Source organism: Arachis hypogaea, chromosome 16 (assembly GCF_003086295.3).
Source record: "Arachis hypogaea cultivar Tifrunner chromosome 16, arahy.Tifrunner.gnm2.J5K5, whole genome shotgun sequence".
NCBI lineage: Eukaryota > Viridiplantae > Streptophyta > Magnoliopsida > Fabales > Fabaceae > Arachis > Arachis hypogaea.
Window position 1 is genome coordinate 536924 of NC_092051.1, and position 20509 is coordinate 557432.

Consider the following 20509-nt stretch of genomic DNA (forward strand, 5'->3'; position numbering starts at 1 on the left):
AAAAAACGAAAAAAGAGAACATGGTAATATGAAAGTTGCGGTACAATGACAGATATGTGTATAGAGAATAATAGTAAAAGAAAATAATAGTGTTCGATACAGTGAAGGAATATAATAAAAATATAAATCAATAATTTTGAAAAAATAATAAAATTGAAGATAATTTAATAAATTGAATATAAAATTTAGAATTATTCATGAAGATAAAGAATTTATTAAATATAATGTTTTATCTTTGCTTCATAACTCAAATAACATAGTCTCTTTATCTTTACCTAAAAATCTCATATTCGAATTTCAATCTCATCGGTTGAAAAAATAAATAAATAAACTTATATAATGTTTATAAATAATTACTTTATAAATGTTTATCTTGATTTTGTTATACGTAATAATATTATAATAAAATTTTTAATATTTTATTTAATTTAAATTTATAAATTTTATACGTTCTAAAATTTAAATAATTTATAAAATTTTTATATTTATTTTTAATTTTTAAATTATTTTATCAAATTTATAATTTTAAAAATAAAAATATAAAAACTAATCTCTTAAAAATAATAATAAAAAAAAAGCTGAACAGACACTATTTATTAAAAGCTATTGTACTTATTGAACTGTTAGTATATTATAACTAGAGTTATATTACGTGTACACTAAAATCAGCCACTAAAATTAGTCATTAATATAAAATATATGCTCAAATATAAATACATATTGAAAATAAATTAAAGTACATATATATTTATAGATAAATGTATTAGTAGCTGATTTTAGTGACTTTAGTGTACAAGTAACATTTTGTATAACCCAACATATTAAATTACAAACCTGTCAAGTGCAAATTATACGTAACCTAAAACATGAAGAATGGTGCAAAATTAGTTGAGCAAGGAACTAATGAAATCCAATCCAAGAGCACGTGTCCCGCCATGCATGCACTTGAAACCCCCACTTAATTAATTTTTGTAAATCGTGTTAATTACCATACAAGGCTTCTTAATTGAGATAGAGAAAGAAGGAGATAACATAGAAATAGAATAGAATAGAATAGAAGAAGAAATTAATCAAAGGCAAGAGAATAAGATCATGAAGGCGACAAAGAGACCGATCCACACCGCATCCACATGGTTTCGGCGGCAACCGCCACAAATGAAGGCTTTTCTGGCCGTGGCTTGCGGTGTCATGGCCTTAATGTTCCTCCGCATGGTGGTTCACAATCATGACAATCTCTTTGTGGCTGCCGAAGCCGTTCATGCATTAGGAATCTCCTTACTCATTTACAAGCTCACCAAAGAAAATTCTTGTGCCGGTTCGTATAATTAATTTCTTGTGATTTAATTGAATTGATGATGTTAATTAGTTTTAATTGAAGAATGCATATAGAAATTAATATCCTTAGATTTGATTTTGGATTTTGTGTTGGGTGCAGGACTTTCTCTAAAATGTCAGGAACTAACAGCAATGTTTCTAGGAGTTAGACTGTATTGCAGTTTTGTGATGGAATATGATATCCATACATTACTGGATTTAGCAACATTAGGAACAACCCTTTGGGTTATTTATATGATGCGCATCACACTAAATTCCACTTACATGGATGATAAGGACAACTTTGCAATTCATTATGTAATAATACCCTGTGCTGCCCTTTCCTTCCTCATTCATCCTGCAACAACACATCACATTGTTAATAGGATTCTTTGGGCCTTTTGTGTTTATCTTGAAGCTGTTTCTGTTCTTCCTCAGTTAAGGGTCATGCAGAACACTAAGGTCCATTCTTTCATTCATATTCCATGCTGCTTCTCTCCTTCACACATCTATTGCATTCTATTCATCATCATGTTTAATTAATTTCAGATTGTTGAACCATTCACGGCACACTATGTATTTGCCCTTGGAATAGCAAGGTTCTTGAGTTGTGCACATTGGGTTCTACAGGTTATAGATACCAGAGGCCGTCTTCTAACAGCTCTAGGATATGGATTGTGGCCTTCTATGGTCCTCCTATCCGAAATTATTCAGACTTTCATCCTCGCTGATTTTTGCTACTATTATGTCAAGAGGTTAATTCATTCATTCATTCATTCTTTCATTATTCCTCATCTTTCACAGCAACTTCTTTTCCATATTCATTATATTACTATTTTCTATGCAGCCTTTTTGGTGGACAGCTTGTTCTTCGCCTTCCTTCAGGAGTCGTGTAAATTAATTAAATCTTTCATGGATTCAACATCAATCAACACTATTCAGGATGTATCTAGGACTTTAACCATTATAGATCACAAATTTCGTATATGTACCTTCAACAAACTTTTAATTAATCCATATATATAAAGTGCAAGTTAATCAAATTAGTTGACACCTCATATATTTTTTCTTCCAACCTAGCTAATATATGTAACAAATAGAAGGGTAGTATACATTTACATCAGTGTATTGTTGCATCCTAACTTTATAGCAAGATATTAAATACATATATTTTGTGTATTAGTGTGTACTTCTAAAATTTATGTCTCATCGAAAACAAACATTAAACATACATCATGCATTCATATTTCTGATATAATAGAGAGCAAATAAACACAACACACACAACAGCAGGATTTTCAGGAACTACAAGTTCTCACAAAAAGGTGGTGTGTACTTCATCCGTGTCAATACTCAATAGCTAACCGCAATAATTTGTTTCTTTTTAAAACTTCATTTCGTATAGATAATTAACCACATTACAACTAGTTGTTGGTAAAATCTAGAAGGTGATATGACTTTAATACAGAGGAATCCTATTGGTATATATAGCTGGTTTTCTCTTTAATTATATATAAATTTGATGCTTATCCCACTCTACCTAACCTTAAACAGTTCTACTAATGATTGGTTATGAATATTAAATTAATTATGTGCTTTTGCATTATTATTTTGCACATTTTGTCCTCTTATTATTGTTATAAATTGCCCCGCACCTCGAATGAGGAATTGTGAACTGGAATTGCCTTTCCAATGCACAAGCTAATAAGCTTTCATTGCTTTTCGAATTCCCATAGCCGCCTTTCCCTTATTCAAATGGCTTTCCACACACACACACATACATATATATATATATATATATATATACAAGCAATCATTCTCTTTCTCATTAATGTGAAATATATACTCTAATTGAGAAACGCAATATAATCCTCGTGCATTTTCGATAAATTAACAAAAGAGTAATCATTATTAGAACTAATTCATCATCTTAATTATCCTTTTCAATATTTAAATGAATAAAATTTTAAATATATGTTATCTTTTCCTTTATCATGACTAACACCATCAGATTTAAAAATAAAAAATAATTACATGACATGCATATATATGGTAATCTAGTTCACTCTTCTAATTTGTTTATTTGAGTTTTTTTTTTTTTTTTTTTTTTTTGTGACTAGCCAAATAATGAGTTTAATTTTGATTCATTATAAGTATAAATAGTTTTACATAATTTTTTTGGTTTTTTATTTGTTTGAGAAGTCAAGAATTAATTCGTTACAAATTTAAAAATAATAGATTGTTATATGTACAAACTGAAATTCAAAATTTCAACACTTATTTAAACAAATTAATGAATATATTAAATATCTTTTAATGATGTGTTAAATGTCTATATAAGTTATAAAACTCTTTTATGAGATATAATTCTCTCAACAAGAAATAATTAATCTATCTAATAATATACCAAACATTCCACTAACTAAAGAAGAGTTTGTTACTCTAACATGCATTGACACTTGCTTGTTGAGTTAGCACAAAAACCCTAAAGCTATATTTGGAATTTTTTAAGAGGATAAACCATAAACTTTTGGTTAAAAATAAATGAACAATTTTATATACCCAAACAGGGATATTTAATTTGTTTATTCTTCATAATTATAAAACTGCTAGCCATAAAAGATGTATAGCAAATAATTTGTGATGAATATTGCGAGGTGCATATAGGACTGGAAGTGAGTCGAGTTGAGTCGAATTGGACCAAGTTCAAGTTTGACTCACTAAAATTAAGCTTGGCTCACGGCTTGATTTATTAATAATCGAGTCTATTTCTTAAGTTCAAGCTCGACTCACCAAAAACTCACGAGTTAGTTCGAGTTCATGAACTGACTCAAATAATAAGAATATAATCTATAATTTTATATCAATAAATTATAACTTATATATTTTAAAAAGATCAATTTTATATATTATTTATCTATCAATAAATTATATATAAAAAATAAATATAAAATTTTAAACAATTAAGATCATTAATATATATATATATATATAATCGAGCCAGCTCATGAGCTAATGAACCGAGCTTATCTAAACTTAAGTTTGGCTCATTTAATTTATGAGCTCAATTTCAAGTTCAAGCTTAGCTCATCAATAACTCACGAATTTAGCTTATCAAACTATTAACGAGTCGAATTCAAATTGACTCATAAATTGACTTGACTCACTTCCAACTCTAGGTGTACATACGATAATTTCAATCCATTTCAATATTAGTTATTTTTAGAATAACAGTTAACAATGCTACATTATTGCACTATTATAGCTAATTCATACTTTTACCACTATCCGGTACTAATAACAAACACCACAATTAATATATAGTACAAAATTATGAGCTAGTTTGATATAAGATAGAAAACAAAGGCGGAACGTTTTTTGTATTATTAGTGATTAGCATATCACAGCTGGGGGGTGGTGGCAACTGCATACAGCTGTCAAAGGTAGGCTAATAATACTTGTTACATAGTTCATCCTATTATTCCACATCCTTATATTGCATCCAATTTCATATATCACCATCTCTCCAAAGCCAAACTTGGCGGCAAGCCACTTTGCTAACCTTACATTCATGCATTCACTCTCTTTAATTTCCCTCCTCATCAATAATGCAACTCAGATTCTCAAATCAAATAATACTCTAAATGTAACACTTCAGATATTGTCGTATTTGATTTGATTTCTATTTGGTTCCACATATGTATACATATATATAGTCAACTCGGTATTTAATAATTAAGTCATACTCTAACTTCATTATTATAAATGTACAAAAAAGAATATAAGGCTATAGTTATTTTTTCACCCTTAGACCTAATAATAATAATATGACCCTGTAATATAATGATATGGTAATAGTGTTATAGTGCAGTAGGTGGCGATGGCTTAGATAGACATGGGATATATAGAGCATAATAATGCATGATAATCTCTCTCATGACCCGCACCAGTAAAAGCCAAGATAATAGCTGCTCATATAACACGGTCAAATGTCATACACGTAAAGCAACCTCTTCAGTCTTTGATTGCCATAAATGTTTCTTTGTTTCACGCCCAACTCTGTGTTGTTTGAGTAATCAAATACTACTATTCTCGAAGTTATCCACAATTGACTCGTTATTTTCTACTGGATATATTAAGGAGGATTATTCTCCAACTGAAAAAGGGACTATAATTATCGTCTCACACCCCATAGTTAAATAAAAAGTCTCGCTAGAGAGATAATGGACTATTTGTACAATATGTACAATGGGTTATTGAGTTATAAAATGAACATTTTTTATACTATTTAGAATAATAACTAACTCTAATACTATGTCATGATACCACTTATCCCAAAAATTTCAACTGATAGAAAAATGTAACACTAATGATTATATCTCTAATACCCCCTAAACCTCTATTGTACATATTGTACAAATATTTCATTGGCTCCTCATACTTCCTCTTAAATAAAATATACAAAAAATGATTACTAGCATGTAAGCTTAATCACAAAATGCGTGATATTAATATTCAATCTATCCTATATATAATTGTTAAAAAATAATCAATTAATTATTGTTAAATAAAAGTGCTTTAATAAATAAATTAATTCTTAATTATAAAGTGAGTCATAATACAAACATATTATATAGAGCAAAATATATTAAAATTAAAATTTATTTTTTTAGTTTATTATTTATGTTTAAAAAAAATATTATTCTCCTATATTTTTTTAGATGAAAATTCAGATGCAGTCAATTTTACGTAAAGTTGATATCTGAAGCTGAGTTTCCACCACTTTTTTAACTTAATCATACGTGAGTTTGGGTTAGGCAAATAGAGATAAGACACGTGGGGTTGGGAAGGAGGCTTGTTTAAGAGATTAATAAAAAGAAAAAGGCTTGTCTATGTGCTTTGCTTATCTATGCGCATGAAAGGCACTTGGATCCTCCTTAGCCAACCAAGCAACCTCTGCCTCCAGATGCTTCTAATGCTCATCTGCTTTAAAAGTTTTCTTCGAATTATGTGAAATTATATTTGGTGGAGGGGTAACTAAGACACCAAACTTTGTATCAAAATTGAGGTCTCTATTTGCGCGTATATATCACATCACAAAAATTGATGTCCCCACTTGTTGTATGTTTACATCTACAAATACATATATTCCCATACAATAATTAATTAATTAATATATACTCATCATGATGCTAACAACTTCATAGCTAGAGCCCCTGCCTCATCAACTATAAATACCAACTCCGATCCTCTGCTTCTCATTCAACACATACATACTTCTTCAAATAAAAATGGCTCTCTCTAAGCTTCTACTTGCTTCCCTTCTTGCTTCTCTTCTCATCATTCAACTTGTTCATGCCGATCACCAGGTCTTAATTGCTTTCAACATTCATCATCCTCTATCTACTTCTTTAATTTATGGTTTAACTAATTCATGCACTTGTTTATTCTGAAACTGCAGGCATACCAACAAACGCAGGGTTCTCTTCAGCAGATAGGTATACAAACAAATTAAAACTAAACATATAATATTTTACACATAAATATATATATATATATGATGTAATTGATTTGGATTAATTACAGACTGTAGCGGAGCATGTGCTGCAAGGTGTCGGTTATCATCTCGTCCAAACCTCTGCCGCAGAGCCTGTGGAACTTGCTGCCAGCGTTGTAACTGCGTGCCGCCGGGCACCGCCGGCAACCAGGAAGTGTGTCCTTGCTATGCTAGCTTGACCACTCACGGTGGCAGGCGCAAGTGCCCTTAATTCCAACCAATTACTTAAAGGTAAAAACTCAGGTGCAGTTGACTTCACGTGAAGTTGATAGCTAAGAATCGTTAGATGAAAATTTAGTCCAATCAATCAAATTATCTAACGACTCTCAGTTATCAATTTCACATATTTCACGTAAAGTTGACTGTATCTAAGTTTTCACCTTACTTAAATCCATGCATGTGTATATTACTCCATCACCACGCTCTCAATAAACTTATGGAAGAATAATAATTATTTACTCGTTTTTTTTGTTCAATCCTTGTTGAATCAATAATCATTATTGTGCGAATTTGGTGGTTTCGTTTTCTTTTTATTTTGTTTATATATGTACCTTAATTTGCTGTACGGTTGTATCAATTATGTTATTAATAAAAGAGTTTACTATTTCATGTTTTATAATTATATTATCTTATAGACATTATTGATATATATCTACATTTACTTGATCTATTGTGTTTGATGGTTAACAATAATTATTAGAACTAAGTTTTAGTCTTAAAATATAAAATTGTAATTTTTTAATACTTTCAAAAAATAGTTGAAATAGATATATAGAACTAAAATTTTTAAAATTAAAAACTATAATTTTAATAATATTTTAAAAAAAAATTATTTAATTATTTAATTTTTATATTTATTTTAAATTAAATATAATATTAAAATATAATTCAGTCTAATATATTTTATTCTAAATATACTACAAAAATTTAATTTAATTTCAATTTCTTAATTTATATTTTTCAATACCAATTTCAATTTCTCTTTTAAATACCATCTTCAAATTTTTTGGTTTCCATACCATCTTCAAATTTAGAAGAGGCTTTATAGTTTATAGGTCAACAAACATATTAAAATCTCATTAATTTTAGAACATTAGTAAATTATGTTATACTATGAGAAAATCTCATTACTTAGTAATTTTTTCCCCTATGTTTCTAATGCAATAATTAAACTAATAAATAGAAAATAATATTTTTCCCCCTCTTATACTCGGATAATATAGGTAAGGTACTTGGCATAGGTGACAAAACAGATGTCTCTGTCAACACACGCCAACAAACCATATTTGTACTTCCTCTTTTGATTTGTATGCCGCTTTGGTTTTTATGCACATAACAATAACATGTTTAAAGTGGTCCACTTCCTATACCAAAAATAAAAATCCACTACTATAATATTCTTTTTAGTTTAAAATATAATTCACTTCTTTAACATTAAATATATAAAACAACAGTGATGTGTATTATAAGTTCGGCAAATACAAATATTTAAAGCATCTGTAAGATAAGAATTTCAATTTGAAATTAAAATTCAATTTAAATTTTTAACAAAGCAACAAATTAAACAAAATTAAATAAGTTCGATTCAATATGTTGTTAATCATATCATTTGAACTCCTATCATTATTCTTCTAGAAAAATTCAATATAAAGGTAACCTACATGAACAATTTCTTTAATTTGAACTGTCAAAACAAGACAAAGTTGGTATTATTTATTTATTTATTGAAACTCAAGTGTAGCGTTGGCGGAGAGATTGAGACCGAGAGATTTAGACAGAGAAATAAAGACTAAAATAAGTTTTAATATTGTATTTTGTGTAAAATATAAGACAGAGACTAATAGAAGTGAACACGGGTCGGATTGGTTCGGGTTTAGGGTGAAATTAGAACCAAAGCAATTGAATTATAATTGGTTCGGTTTGATTCGATTTATGTTTTTTGTGTATGTATTCGAACCAAACTAAACCGATTAAAAACGGATTAGTTCGGTTCAAATAATTAGGTATCCGATGAAATAGAAATTCATAAAAAAAAGTTAAAAAAACAAAATTGTTATTTTAAAAATTGTTAAGTACAATAAACATGTAAAATTAATAGAAATAATTCAAAGTTCAAACGTGTTAAACACCAAATATATTATCTAAACACATTAAATATATGAGAGTAGCTGCACTTAGAGAAGAAGTGCTTCCAACAACAGTATCACTTACAGGTAAGGTGAGGTTTGAGAAAACTCTGTTGGGATTTATTCCATGGAGTGAAAAAACCGATGCTAGTGTTAGGGTTAGTGGGTGAGAAACTCAAAATCATTAAAAGGCATATATATTTTTTAAATTATTATTTTTTTATTTAATTATTATATTGTCGGGTTTATGGGTTGGTTCGGGTTCTGCACTTCCAAAACCGTTACTCGAACCAATTACCAGAGAGAGGTATTGGTTTGGTTCAAGTCGGACTCGATTATCCGTTGGTTCTAAAACCAATTTAATTGGTTTGGTTCGGATTTAGACAGATAATCAGGTACCTGCTATCCGTGCTCATTTTTAGAGACTGAAATAAAAATAAAACTTTAATTTAATTTGTACAAAAATAAAATTAGAATTAATTATTTAAAATATAAATATTTTAAGTATAAAATGTTATTAAAATTTCAATTTTTATCCTTAAAAATTGTAATTTCTTGTATTTTTATTTTTTAAAAATACTAAAATATTAAAATTTCAGAAATAAAAATTAAAATTTTAGTACTAATTTTCATACTAACAAATATAATACTAACTACTAAATCTCAATTTCCAATTTTCGTTTCAAAATCTCAAAACAAGTACTACCTTCGAGATAAGACTATAATAACCTAAGCAAGTTATGGTTCTCATCAATAACATTGATTCATATATAGGCCCACATACACAAGAATTCCATGATGGTTACTTCAATCTTAACCTCATTCAAACATGATATGTGTATGTTCATGTTGCTATCAGAATATGCCAGCTGTTTTCGAACTTGCATTGTTTCTTTCCTTCAAAATCAAGGACAGTAATGTAAACTTCTCCATTATTTTACCCTATCCATCACCAAGTTTCATTAGTTTCAGGCACCTTATAATAAGTAATTCAAAAGACCAATGGATACTCTACTTAATTAATTACTTGTTTAATAATCTAAGTCACTCGTGCTCGTGGTATTTTTCTTAAGGATATTTATAATTAAGCTCATTTTTTGGGAACAATAACTTATTAAAAATACGACTATATGTCAGTCACTAATATAAAATATATATTAAAATTTAAATATATATTAAAAATAAATTAAATTACATATATATTTATACACAAATATATTAGTGACTGATTTTAGTATAGAATAATATTTTTGTTAAAAATACATATACTATCTTTTTTAAAAATAACAAATTATACCCGCCTCCCGGGCATGAGATATTTTAAAAAATTGTATATTTTCATATTTATATAATTTATTATTGATTTAATTATTCTGTTAGTTCTTATAGTTTCATGAAATTTTCAATCAGGTCTCTATATTTTTTTTCCTTTTAATTGGGTTTATGTACCATTTTTTTTAATTGAGTCCTTATACTTTTTTTTTTCTTTTATTTGAGTCCTTGTACCTATTTTTTTTAGTTGGGTCCCTATACAATTAAGTCAATTACTATTAAAAAGGACTTAATTGAAAAAAAAAAATTAGTACAGAGACCCAATTAAAAGGAAAAAAAGTATAGAGAGCTAATTGAAAATTTTACGAAATTATAGAGACCAACAGAGTAATTAAATCTTTATTTTTACATATTACTGAAAAAACTGAAAATGTCCCTCGTAATATATATATAATTTTTTAATTTATTCTCATGAACTTTAATAATATTCACAAGAGTATTTAGCTGACTTAACTCAACTTAACATGGATTAGTTTAATTGGACTGTATTTTTCCCGTAATTGAGAAAATTGAACATTTCTCAAATAAATTAACGTAAGGCAACGCAATGCAATGCTCTGAAGGAAAGAAAAGAGTGCATACCCAACAAGCAATTCCATTCAACAGAATTCTTGTGCGTGAAAGAATAATCAAAGTTCTGATCTTATGCACAATCATTTTAATATTTCCATAGTGCAATTTTATGCATATTTACATTTCTAAGCCCATTGAATTTATTGTTGCACATTTGCATTTTTCATTAATTAACACCCTATTTAGAGCGTTTTCTAAAGGCTTGAGACTAATTTATTTGTGCTATAAATACAAGAGCATATATTTGTGTACAATACCTTGAGCCAACTACCATGGCCATCTCCAGAACTCTTCTTGCCGCAATCCTTATTTCTATCCTCATTCTTCAGATAGTTGAGTCAGCAACAATCGGTAAGAATTCCTATCTTAATTAATGTATCATTTGAAATTGTTAGTGTTTTAAGTGTGAGGATAGTTGAAGTTAGTCGCACATCAAAGAAAACAAGGAAGAGTGAGGAGTTCATAAAATGAGAGACCCATTAACTTGACACCTTAAGGTTTTGAGTTGGATGTGGTGTCTTTTCATCTTATGTTCTCTCGTTTGATTTCTCCCCAAAATCTTCCCTAATAAAATAAAATTAAAGTAGTAGAGAAAGTGTTTAACATTATGCATGACACATAATTCTATTTCATATAAATTCAAACAAAAAAAATGGTTATTCAGAGAATTTGGAATTGAAAGTAATTTAAATTTATGTGTTCGTGAATGTAGATTGTGATAGTGAATGCAAGAGGAGGTGTGCATTATCATCAAGGCCGAACCTATGTGAGAGAGCTTGCGGCACTTGCTGTAACCGCTGCAATTGTGTGCCGTCGGGCACTTCCGGCCACTACGAGGAGTGCCCTTGTTATGCCAATCAAACCACCCATGGCGGCGTACACAAATGTCCTTAAATTATAAATAAATTAATTGTATTATTCAATAATATTATTTTATGTATAATAAAATTCGGGCTTAATCCCTTCCAAATAAAGTCTTACTTTCAATAATTTGGTAGGCAATGTCCTTAAATTTCGATACACAAATGCCGATTGTATTATCATGAACTCTTATCTCTTATGGTTAAGAATACTATCTTCTAAGTGTTCTTACATGAATATGAGAAATATGCTATAGTATGATATTTGGGTTGATAGCTAAATTTGTCCTTGAAAGATCATCGTTACCAATTTTTTAAATTAGTCCTTAAATTATTTTTTTAGTCATATTTATCCTTAAAAGATAAAACGTAAGTTAAATTAGTCTTTCCGTTAGTTAGATGATGACGTACCACATTAAAGTTAAAGTGTTGCTTGCATTTAATTTCAAAGTAATCAGTAATAATTATTTAGCGAGTTAATCGCTAGACCCATTTAAATTAGTTTTAAAAAAAAGTTAACTAATGAAAAAGCAATAGGTATATATCCACGTTTATTTTATTTATTTATCTAAATTGTTTTTGGTTTCTCACGGTATTCTTAAATCTGGCAAATCAATGACTAATTCGTTACGGCATCGAACTCCATTTAAGGGTTTGTCTTTGCCCAATGGATTACTGCATGCAAGAATTCAAAACCCCGACAATTATTTAAGTAAACTAATGAACTAACCACTAGATTAACCCAATTTAGTTATATATCCATGTTTATTTGTGAACTGAAAGAAAAGTATACGGGCAAGTAGTCCAAAGTGAAAAAGAAACCAAAGCCCAAACTTTGTGAAATTTATATTGGGCTATTTGAAGCCAGCACCAAAAACTTATATTGGACTGGGCTTGTGCATGGCCTAATTGAGATGCCCAATATATTTGGTTTTTTCTAAATATTTGAAAAAAGGCTGAATTCAAGCTCATAGTTCATGGTTATTGACTATACCTACCAAAGAAACTGTTCTTAAATAAAGTATGAAATGAAGTGAAATTAAAGCTTGACAAAATTTACAACCCCATTGATAGCATGAGGGTGTTACTCGTGATCGAAATGCAAGTACAAAAGGAGAGAAAAGCTGCAATCAAGAATTTTGTTTTCTATATCCATTTTTTATTTTCTTTTTATACAAACCAAAGCAAGGAAACTATCATTATTCGAACGAATTGATGTTCATTCATTCAAACAACATAGAACAAAAGAGCATAAGGCTACTAATAATTAACCAGAACAAGAAAAATTTTATGCGTTTTTTGACATATGATTGTAGTTGAGTTGACTAGGACTTGAGTGTTATTAAACACTACGAAATTGTGAAAGAATGAAAAGATGAAAAATGTAGTTGTTGAATTGAATAGCCACACATAAAAACATGCAATTGTGACACTTGCGTAGGATTCATCTGTGAATAGCTGCCTGTCGGATTTGGATCCTCTAAAATTGTATTGTCATTTTAAAGATAAAAGTACACCGGTAATCACCATCGAATTACGATAGTGGGACTCACATCTAATAAATATTACAAATTCAAAGGTGATTAAAGTATCACTTTAACATTTTACTAATATTATTATTTTAACGGATCTTTTCTCCTGTCAAACACCTACCCCAATATATATTGGGACAATGTCAATCTCTGTTATGTCTCACAATATTTTTTATTTAATTTTATATACAATAATAGTTGTCATTGAGAGTCTTAAATTCTTATTTAAATTTGCAAATAAATAAGATTTTATATATCTATATCTATTATATATAATGGAGGTATGAAAGAAACTTGATGTATACTTTTTTTACTAAGATATTCTTCATTGTATATAATTTATAAAAAAATATTTTACAATGTCTAAGATTTTAACTTATGACTTTTTAGTTTAAGCATAAAATATTTATCATCTTAACTAGACTAGTATATATAATGTGTTTGCTTTATTATGTACAATTATAACATATAAATTTACGGTGTTTAATTTATAAAATTTCACTTTATACGAACAATTGAATTAAAATCAATATTTGAGTCAAATTTATATTTGACCAACAAAATTATTGAAACAAATTTAGCATATAGTAAGTAATTAAATTATTAATGGTAAATCTTAAATCTTACATATATAATTTGGAAAAATTTTCAAGTGTGCCGTCGTACCGGTATTTCAGTGATTTTTAACCGTTGATCTTAATTATAAAAAATATATATAATATATATAATTAAGATCAATGGTTAAAAATTACTGATATATCGATATAACGGTACACTTGAAAATCTTCCTATAATTTGAGGTAGACTATCCTAAAAAAAGAAAGTTAGACTCTATTGATAATTTATTTATTTTTTAAAAAAGAAAAGAAAAGAAAAGAATTAGTGACATCATGGTGAATGATGATTGGGTGAGTAACTGAATATGAATGGGAGTGAATACAAAAAGAGGAAGAAATAAACTCAGAGGTTTGCAGGTTAGGAGACAGAGAGCACAGAACAGAACAGAACAGAACAGAACAGAGATATGGCAAATTGGAAAGAAATGAAGTGCCTGAATTCAAATACAGACCTTACTTTCCATTACACAGATATGATCTCTGCCACTACCTCTTCTACTTCATGTTCACTCCAAACCCATTCTCTATTTCTTTTCTTTTTTACTTTTTTGGAAGGTAAAATTCTCTTATATATATCACCATGTATTATGCTCTAGGACCATCTTTTTTGTGGAATAAAATTATGATAGCTAATTATCTTGGTTTATAACAAAATAGTCATAAATTATTTTTTCTCCACTCAAAATTTGTATTCAATAATGATGAATGAGATGCCTTTTTTTTTTTGTAATATAAGGCCCTCAGTCTATGGAAGAAGATCCTTTTACATTTGATTTATACATATCATGTCTAAGGATATTTGTTTCAAATCAAAATAAAATCCAGAAATATCAAATTCATGATATTTGTTTCTTTTCAAAATAAGGAAACGTAGCATGTATGTTTAGCACATATCACATTTGAAAAATACATGATCACTCAATTAGATTAATTAATCAAAGTACCATAAGAAAGTAAGAAACTTAACCAATGGCCAACAACTGTAATAAGAATAATGATCTCCCTTACATTAATTCAGTGCATCTAATAGTTGTACTATAGTCTATAGGTATAAATTCTCTTAATTGATGTGCTTGACATTCTTTTTAATTCAAATTTTCAATCCTCTTATTGAGTTGCCCTTAAATGTTATGTAACTTACAATTTATGCTATTCTAAGTAGAACTTTTAAACTAGAAATATTTAGACAAAAATGATCATATCAAAATACTATATAAGCAGCATATCAGTTAATCAATTTTCATCTCATTTGTTGGATGAAATATAAAGTCAATTTAACTAAAATTAAAATAGAATATGAATGAATACCTAACATTTTTGACACATGAAAGCTTGAAAATTGGATGTCCCAAAATTGTTTCTCACTGGGATGATAATAAATGCTGATACCAAAAATTCTCACGGGCTATTTCAGAGTGTGTCTTTAATTTTTCTTGTTACCCTTTTCCTTTTCCTTTCTTGTGAGTTAGATTTTTCATTTTTCTTAACCATTTTCATTTTCATTTTCCTCTTTTTGGCTCCATCCATCCCCTTTACTTTATTTCAACAAAGAACCTGATTCTCTGAACACGAGGCACGCAGTCTCACTTCACTTTGATTTGAAACATTTTTAGTTTTTTTCTATACAAAAATAAATAAATGAATCATTATTTTTTTATTGTAAAAAAAAAAAAAAAGACACTCACAACAAACACAGAAGACATAGTACAACAGCACCACCACAATACACACTACACTCTAATTCTCATGTTGCTTTTTGTCTCTCTTTAAACTCTCTCTCTCTTCACACACAAATCGCTGGTTTTCTGTTTCAGTAGAAGATCAACACAACACAACACAACACAACAAAACCAAGCTCAGAGAGATTTATTTCATAGTTTCATCACATTCAATTCACCTTCACCTATATATTTATCACTTACTCTTCTTCCTTATTTCACAAAGTTTTTGATCTGATATTTGCTTTTTCATGCAATGATGCACACACCTAAAAGGGTTGGCTGTTTAACTATCTTCATTGAATGCACACAAGAATAACAATAACCCAAAAAAAAAAATTGTTTTTTTTCATCTGGGGTGGTGGTGGTGCTGGTTTTTCAGCTACAACAATATATGATCTATCTATAATTCTAGAAATGCAGAAATGGACAAAGCTCGAAACTTGAGGCGTGGAGCTATCAGATTCTCAAAACCCAACAACAAGAGACCACACATGAATCATAAGCAATCTAAAGGACACAAACTCTTCGGTGAGTGTATTACAATTTTGCTTCCAAAAAGTCATCCTTTTCTTAATTTCTTCTTCACAAAGAAACAAAACCCATTTTTAAAGAATTGTCTTTTTCTGTGTTTGTTTCTTTGTTCCCTTTTTTTTTTTTTTTTTTCTCTCTTCATATATCTAAGACTTTTAATTTGCAGATAATGCTTCTCTCACTTTCTCCCTTCTTCATTCCCTTGTTATCTTCATATTTTTCGTTCAATAAATATCTCTCTTCTTTTCTTCCTTTTTTTCTTCTTCTATGATTTTGTGAGTGACAGTTTTGAAAGCTGCTATTGGTGGTGGTGGGGACCTGAAATTCTCTGAGAAATCGAAGAAAGGAAAAGTGAGAAGCTTGAGTGCTGTTGGAAAAGCATTATCCAACTGCCAAATGGGTTGCCACGTTTCAGAAAAAGAAGAACAAGCACAAACACTAACACATGACGACCCTTCTTCTTCTACCACCACCATTATTGCCACTAGCAAGAGACTTAAGGTTCCTAAAAATGTAAGTTACTATATGTTGTTATTATTATGAATTATGATACCCTTTTGAATTTATTTAGTTCTTAAACTAATGGCCATGGCTTTGGTGAAATGATTTGTTTGGACAGTTTTTGAATGGTGTTCAACATGCCTCAGTCCCAAGGAAGCTACGTTCAGGTGAGTTTCTGTGAATTTTTTTTTCTCTTAAAAGTTTTCATAATTGTTTATATCTCCAACTGGATTTGGGTTGCTACCTTATTATCACGAATTCAACTTTCTTTTTATTATTTTTATAAATGTTAATTGGTGGACTTTAGATTCGGTCCCCTTTTTCATTTACTCTCTCTATTTTGCAGTCTCTCTAGTGTTATGTACTTTCTGAAAAACAATAAGTTTGTGTAGTTTTGTTTTTATGAATTATCATAAAGCTGTGTCTTCTCATGTGTTGGTTCTTGTAGGGGAAGGGAAAAGGTGTTTTTTTTTTTCTTTTATTATCTTTTTCCTTTTTTCTCTTTGGTTGAAATAAAGTTTAAGTAACTTTATATTTTTCCTCTTTGTTAAATTGTATGTAGCCATGAAGAAGCGCAGCCGTGAATCCATGTTATTTGATTCAGAAAAGGTGAACCATAAGATCAATGGAATATTAGAATCTCCAAAAAAGGATGGAATAAAGAAATCCAAAGTGAGTGTGGTGAGTTATGCAAGTTTCAAATTTTGGAACTTTTTTTTGCTTGGTTCTTCTAAATGGATTCGGATCCTTTCTCATGTTCACTTCTCCACCATTGATTTATTTGGTTTAGAAAATAAAATAAGATAAAATGTTAAAATGATAATAAAAGATCAATGGTAAAGATATGAACATGACTCGGGCATTCGGTCGAATCTCTTTTGAGTATTTCTATCTAACTCCTTTTGCTTCGAATTTTCGCCTTTAGAAAGAAGAAAATGGGGAAGAATGGTCCCAAAGGGAAGGTGTATGTGGCCCCATAATCACAAAAGATGAGGAAGAGGTTGCAGAAACTCTCTATGCCTTGGCTGGAATGTTCCCTGACAATGGCATGAATGAAAATAGTAAGCAGCTACATGAAGAATCTTTGTTAAAGAACACTTCTGTTTTGGAGGACTTGAAGGAGAATGCTAATGCTTCTTCTGAAGGTTATAATATTTTCATCTTCAGCTATTAATAGTTCATTTGTTCATTCATTTATTTATTTTATTTGTTTTGTTATATATTGTAGCCTCAGGAATTGCTCAGCAGGAAAGTCCTTGTACTGAAATATCTGCTAGAGAAGTTACAAAAATCAGTCCCTCACATGAAACTGTTCATCAGAAGCATCACCTTGATTTTCCTAAAAAGGAAGAGGTATTGATGGCATCTCATAGCACTTCTCCAATGATAGATTTTCATTCCTTGCCTGTAATGGAAAATAGGCACACAAATTCAACACATGGTCCTGAGTTATGTCTAGCAATGGGGTGAGTAGCCTTTTCTTTTTGTTTCAATGTTTCGGTTGAATCTCCATTCATTTCAAGTTCCTATGGTGTATTTACATGTTTTCTTACAATGTTGCAGATTAAATATGTACAAACAATCACAAATTGCACACATGGAGAGGAAGCCAGACATGGAATTTGAGATGGTAGGAATTTCAAGTTTCTTACAATTTTGTATGGTTGTTTAATAATACTTCTTATTGGCTTATATTTCAGGCCAAAGATGTTGATTGTAAGCAAGAACAACATAAACTGAAGGACAGAAAAGAAACAGGTACATATATCATATATGATGAATTTTTGTTTAAATGACCAAAGTATATTTTACATTATATTTGGATACTTTTGGTTGTTCTAGAAGAAGGTCTTGCATTCTGGCCAAATTTATCAAGAGTACCAGCAGCTAACAAGGGCCCAAATTGGTTGGAAGCTGCCATATGTTCCTCCAAACACAGTTTCATGGAAACTTCTTCTAGTGGAAAGGTAAGGGGCTTGTGTGTTTGATTCTGTTTTTGTAAAATTGATTGGTAGAATTAATCTCTTAAAGTGATTTCTGACAAAAAGTAAAAAAAAAAAAAACACCTCAGATTTTCACCAAAATTTTCTGTACTAATGATGAGTTTTGCTAATTCCATATCTATTATGTCAAAATTTCTTATTCCATGCAGAGTTCAGAAGTTGCAACTCAAAAAACATGGAAGAGGTGTGCAGTTCATGTTCACATCAGCCATATCATCCACAAGTTGGAGGTTTTGAAAAGAGGAGTTATTGTTGAACAACAACCTAAGCTTCATGAATTTCATCATCAAATGAGATCACATGATGAAGGGTCAAAGAATGGAGTTCTTATGGAAGTACCCAACTTCAATGGGATGAGAAATAATGGAGTTACTTCTTCTTCTGCACCTGTGACATGTCAAGTTGAAAATTTGAGGAACCCCCATCAAAGTAAGAATGGTTTTCTTCAACAACAATGCCATTACCGCGACATACAACATGCCATTCCAACGCCATTTGCGGCATATGGCCCTCAGAAACAAGTAAGTGTAACATTATTATTTCCAGGAAAACCACCCGAGAAATACTTGCATGCTCCTAAAGTACATTTAATCCATGAACCAAGACATTCACAACCACTATAAAAAACTGAGATGTGGCTACAAATGTTGGAACGTGCAAATATTTCTACTCTCTGAGTCTCCCTATCAGCAGAATCGGCTAACCCGAATAACTACTGTCTTTATTTTGCAGAGTTTCAACTTCTTGTCCTTGTCAAGTGGAAGTAATGGGTTAAAGGTGGACAATAGTTATGATAAGATTGGAACTAGGTTGGAAGCATTGTCAAAGTTGCAACAAGTGCCTTATTTTCAGACACTATCACAGCAGAATGGGTTCATGTCAATTCCTACAACACCTCAAAGTCAATATGCATCAGCTTCTTACCTTGATCAGCTTCCTGTCTCAGGACCACAGGTATCACTGTTTACCTTTTTCCTTTGTTGAACAAGCAACACAATCAATCCAATAAATATGGACCCCAAAATCTTGGGGGGCCTTAGTTTGAAAAGATAGCTTAATGTGATCATTTTTCAACCATGTACTAAAATTGATAGTGGCAAAAAATTAATGCTATCCATGAATAAACTACTCCCAAAGTAATGACGTATAAGTGGTTGATTTGAATATTTTTAGAATATAAAGTTCAAGGAATAAATTGCAATTACAACTAGCCGTACTAATTATTGTTCCATAATGGTTCAATTGACTGCAGGTTCGGCTGCAGCAACCTCATTATTATGGTAACCCGTTATGTGGAACTCATTATGGTTCTTCAACGGTATCAAATAAACAACAGTACCAACAAAACTTTTGGGCAGTGCAATTAGCAGCACAAGGTGGGTCGGCGGCAAATAGCAACATTATGAGGACTCAATATCCTAATTCGCAAAGTGGAAGACATGAATATGCATTGAGTCAATGTGCACAAGCCATTCTTCCTCGTTCCCCTGCATCACTTGAAGCACTTGGATCCAAGATTACTTCAATCTCTGCCCAACAACAACAGCTCATTGCTTCTATACAGGAAAAATGGGCTAGACCTTCTTCATCTCCCTTCTGTAAGTGAAGAAATTTGAGAGAAACTCCCAAGTAGGGGATGTTTATGGTGCGATTTGGAAAAATCAAACCAATCCGATTATAGCCTACAACCTCCAGGTTTATGTACTACACACTTGCGGATTTTGATCAATGATAACACAAATTGTAGCAAGAACTAAAAGGATCTCACTAACTTTTCAGATGCTTATGTTATAATTCTTTAGTTATTATTCAATGATAGAAAGGTTATTAAAGAACATGATA

The 20509-nt window shown here is 30.1% G+C and overlaps 4 protein-coding genes across 11 annotated transcripts; all 4 read left to right on the plus strand.

Annotated features, from left to right (window-relative positions):
- The first annotated feature begins 994 nt into the window (after positions 1–994).
- LOC112754131 (uncharacterized) lies at positions 995–2357 on the plus strand. Its single transcript, XM_025801720.3, has 4 exons — positions 995–1315; positions 1436–1776; positions 1864–2069; positions 2162–2357. Exons 1-4 carry the CDS (start codon positions 1093–1095, stop codon positions 2208–2210), a joined length of 819 nt encoding a protein of 272 aa, XP_025657505.1. The 5' UTR covers positions 995–1092; the 3' UTR covers positions 2211–2357.
- A 3853-nt stretch (positions 2358–6210) lies between these two features.
- Positions 6211–7490, plus strand: LOC112758069 (gibberellin-regulated protein 1). The gene is made up of 3 exons (XM_025806644.2): positions 6211–6683; positions 6776–6812; positions 6901–7490. The coding sequence occupies exons 1-3, from the start codon at positions 6606–6608 to the stop codon at positions 7080–7082; spliced, it is 297 nt and encodes a 98-aa protein (XP_025662429.1). The 5' UTR covers positions 6211–6605; the 3' UTR covers positions 7083–7490.
- A 3545-nt stretch (positions 7491–11035) lies between these two features.
- Positions 11036–12044, plus strand: LOC112754447 (gibberellin-regulated protein 11). The gene is made up of 2 exons (XM_025802105.3): positions 11036–11253; positions 11615–12044. Exons 1-2 carry the CDS (start codon positions 11175–11177, stop codon positions 11794–11796), a joined length of 261 nt encoding a protein of 86 aa, XP_025657890.1. The 5' UTR covers positions 11036–11174; the 3' UTR covers positions 11797–12044.
- Positions 12045–15320: 3276 nt separating this feature from the next.
- LOC112755469 (uncharacterized) lies at positions 15321–20502 on the plus strand. Of its 8 annotated transcripts, none has more exons than XM_025803577.3 (12): positions 15321–16160; positions 16450–16676; positions 16783–16831; positions 17227–17345; positions 17590–17809; positions 17893–18130; positions 18228–18294; positions 18365–18422; positions 18510–18631; positions 18817–19188; positions 19400–19621; positions 19920–20502. In XM_025803577.3, exons 1-12 carry the CDS (start codon positions 16055–16057, stop codon positions 20271–20273), a joined length of 2154 nt encoding a protein of 717 aa, XP_025659362.1. In that variant the 5' UTR covers positions 15321–16054; the 3' UTR covers positions 20274–20502. The 8 variants fall into 8 exon arrangements, with proteins under 8 accessions (XP_025659362.1, XP_025659364.1, XP_072075285.1 ...); XM_025803579.3 differs by having other exon boundaries at positions 15350–16160; positions 17590–17725; positions 18507–18631; XM_072219184.1 differs by having other exon boundaries at positions 15456–16160; positions 17590–17725.
- Positions 20503–20509: the final 7 nt, after the last annotated feature.

Bases quoted from the DNA above. Each gene is read 5' to 3' on its own strand.
- LOC112758069 (XM_025806644.2), top strand. From the start codon at position 6,606: ATGGCTCTCTCTAAGCTTCTACTTGCTTCCCTTCTTGCTTCTCTTCTC. The intron at 6,684-6,775 runs GTCTTAATTGCT...CTGAAACTGCAG, and splicing joins TTGTTCATGCCGATCACCAG to GCATACCAACAAACGCAGGG. The intron at 6,813-6,900 runs GTATACAAACAA...GATTAATTACAG, and splicing joins GGGTTCTCTTCAGCAGATAG to ACTGTAGCGGAGCATGTGCT.
- LOC112755469 (XM_025803576.3), top strand. From the start codon at position 16,055: ATGGACAAAGCTCGAAACTTGAGGCGTGGAGCTATCAGATTCTCAAAA. The intron at 16,832-17,226 runs GTGAGTTTCTGT...AATTGTATGTAG, and splicing joins CCCAAGGAAGCTACGTTCAG to CCATGAAGAAGCGCAGCCGT. The intron at 19,622-19,919 runs GTATCACTGTTT...AATTGACTGCAG, and splicing joins TTCCTGTCTCAGGACCACAG to GTTCGGCTGCAGCAACCTCA.
- LOC112754447 (XM_025802105.3), top strand. From the start codon at position 11,175: ATGGCCATCTCCAGAACTCTTCTTGCCGCAATCCTTATTTCTATCCTC. The intron at 11,254-11,614 runs GTAAGAATTCCT...TCGTGAATGTAG, and splicing joins AGTTGAGTCAGCAACAATCG to ATTGTGATAGTGAATGCAAG.
- LOC112754131 (XM_025801720.3), top strand. From the start codon at position 1,093: ATGAAGGCGACAAAGAGACCGATCCACACCGCATCCACATGGTTTCGG. The intron at 1,316-1,435 runs GTTCGTATAATT...TGTTGGGTGCAG, and splicing joins CAAAGAAAATTCTTGTGCCG to GACTTTCTCTAAAATGTCAG. The intron at 2,070-2,161 runs GTTAATTCATTC...TTTTCTATGCAG, and splicing joins TGCTACTATTATGTCAAGAG to CCTTTTTGGTGGACAGCTTG.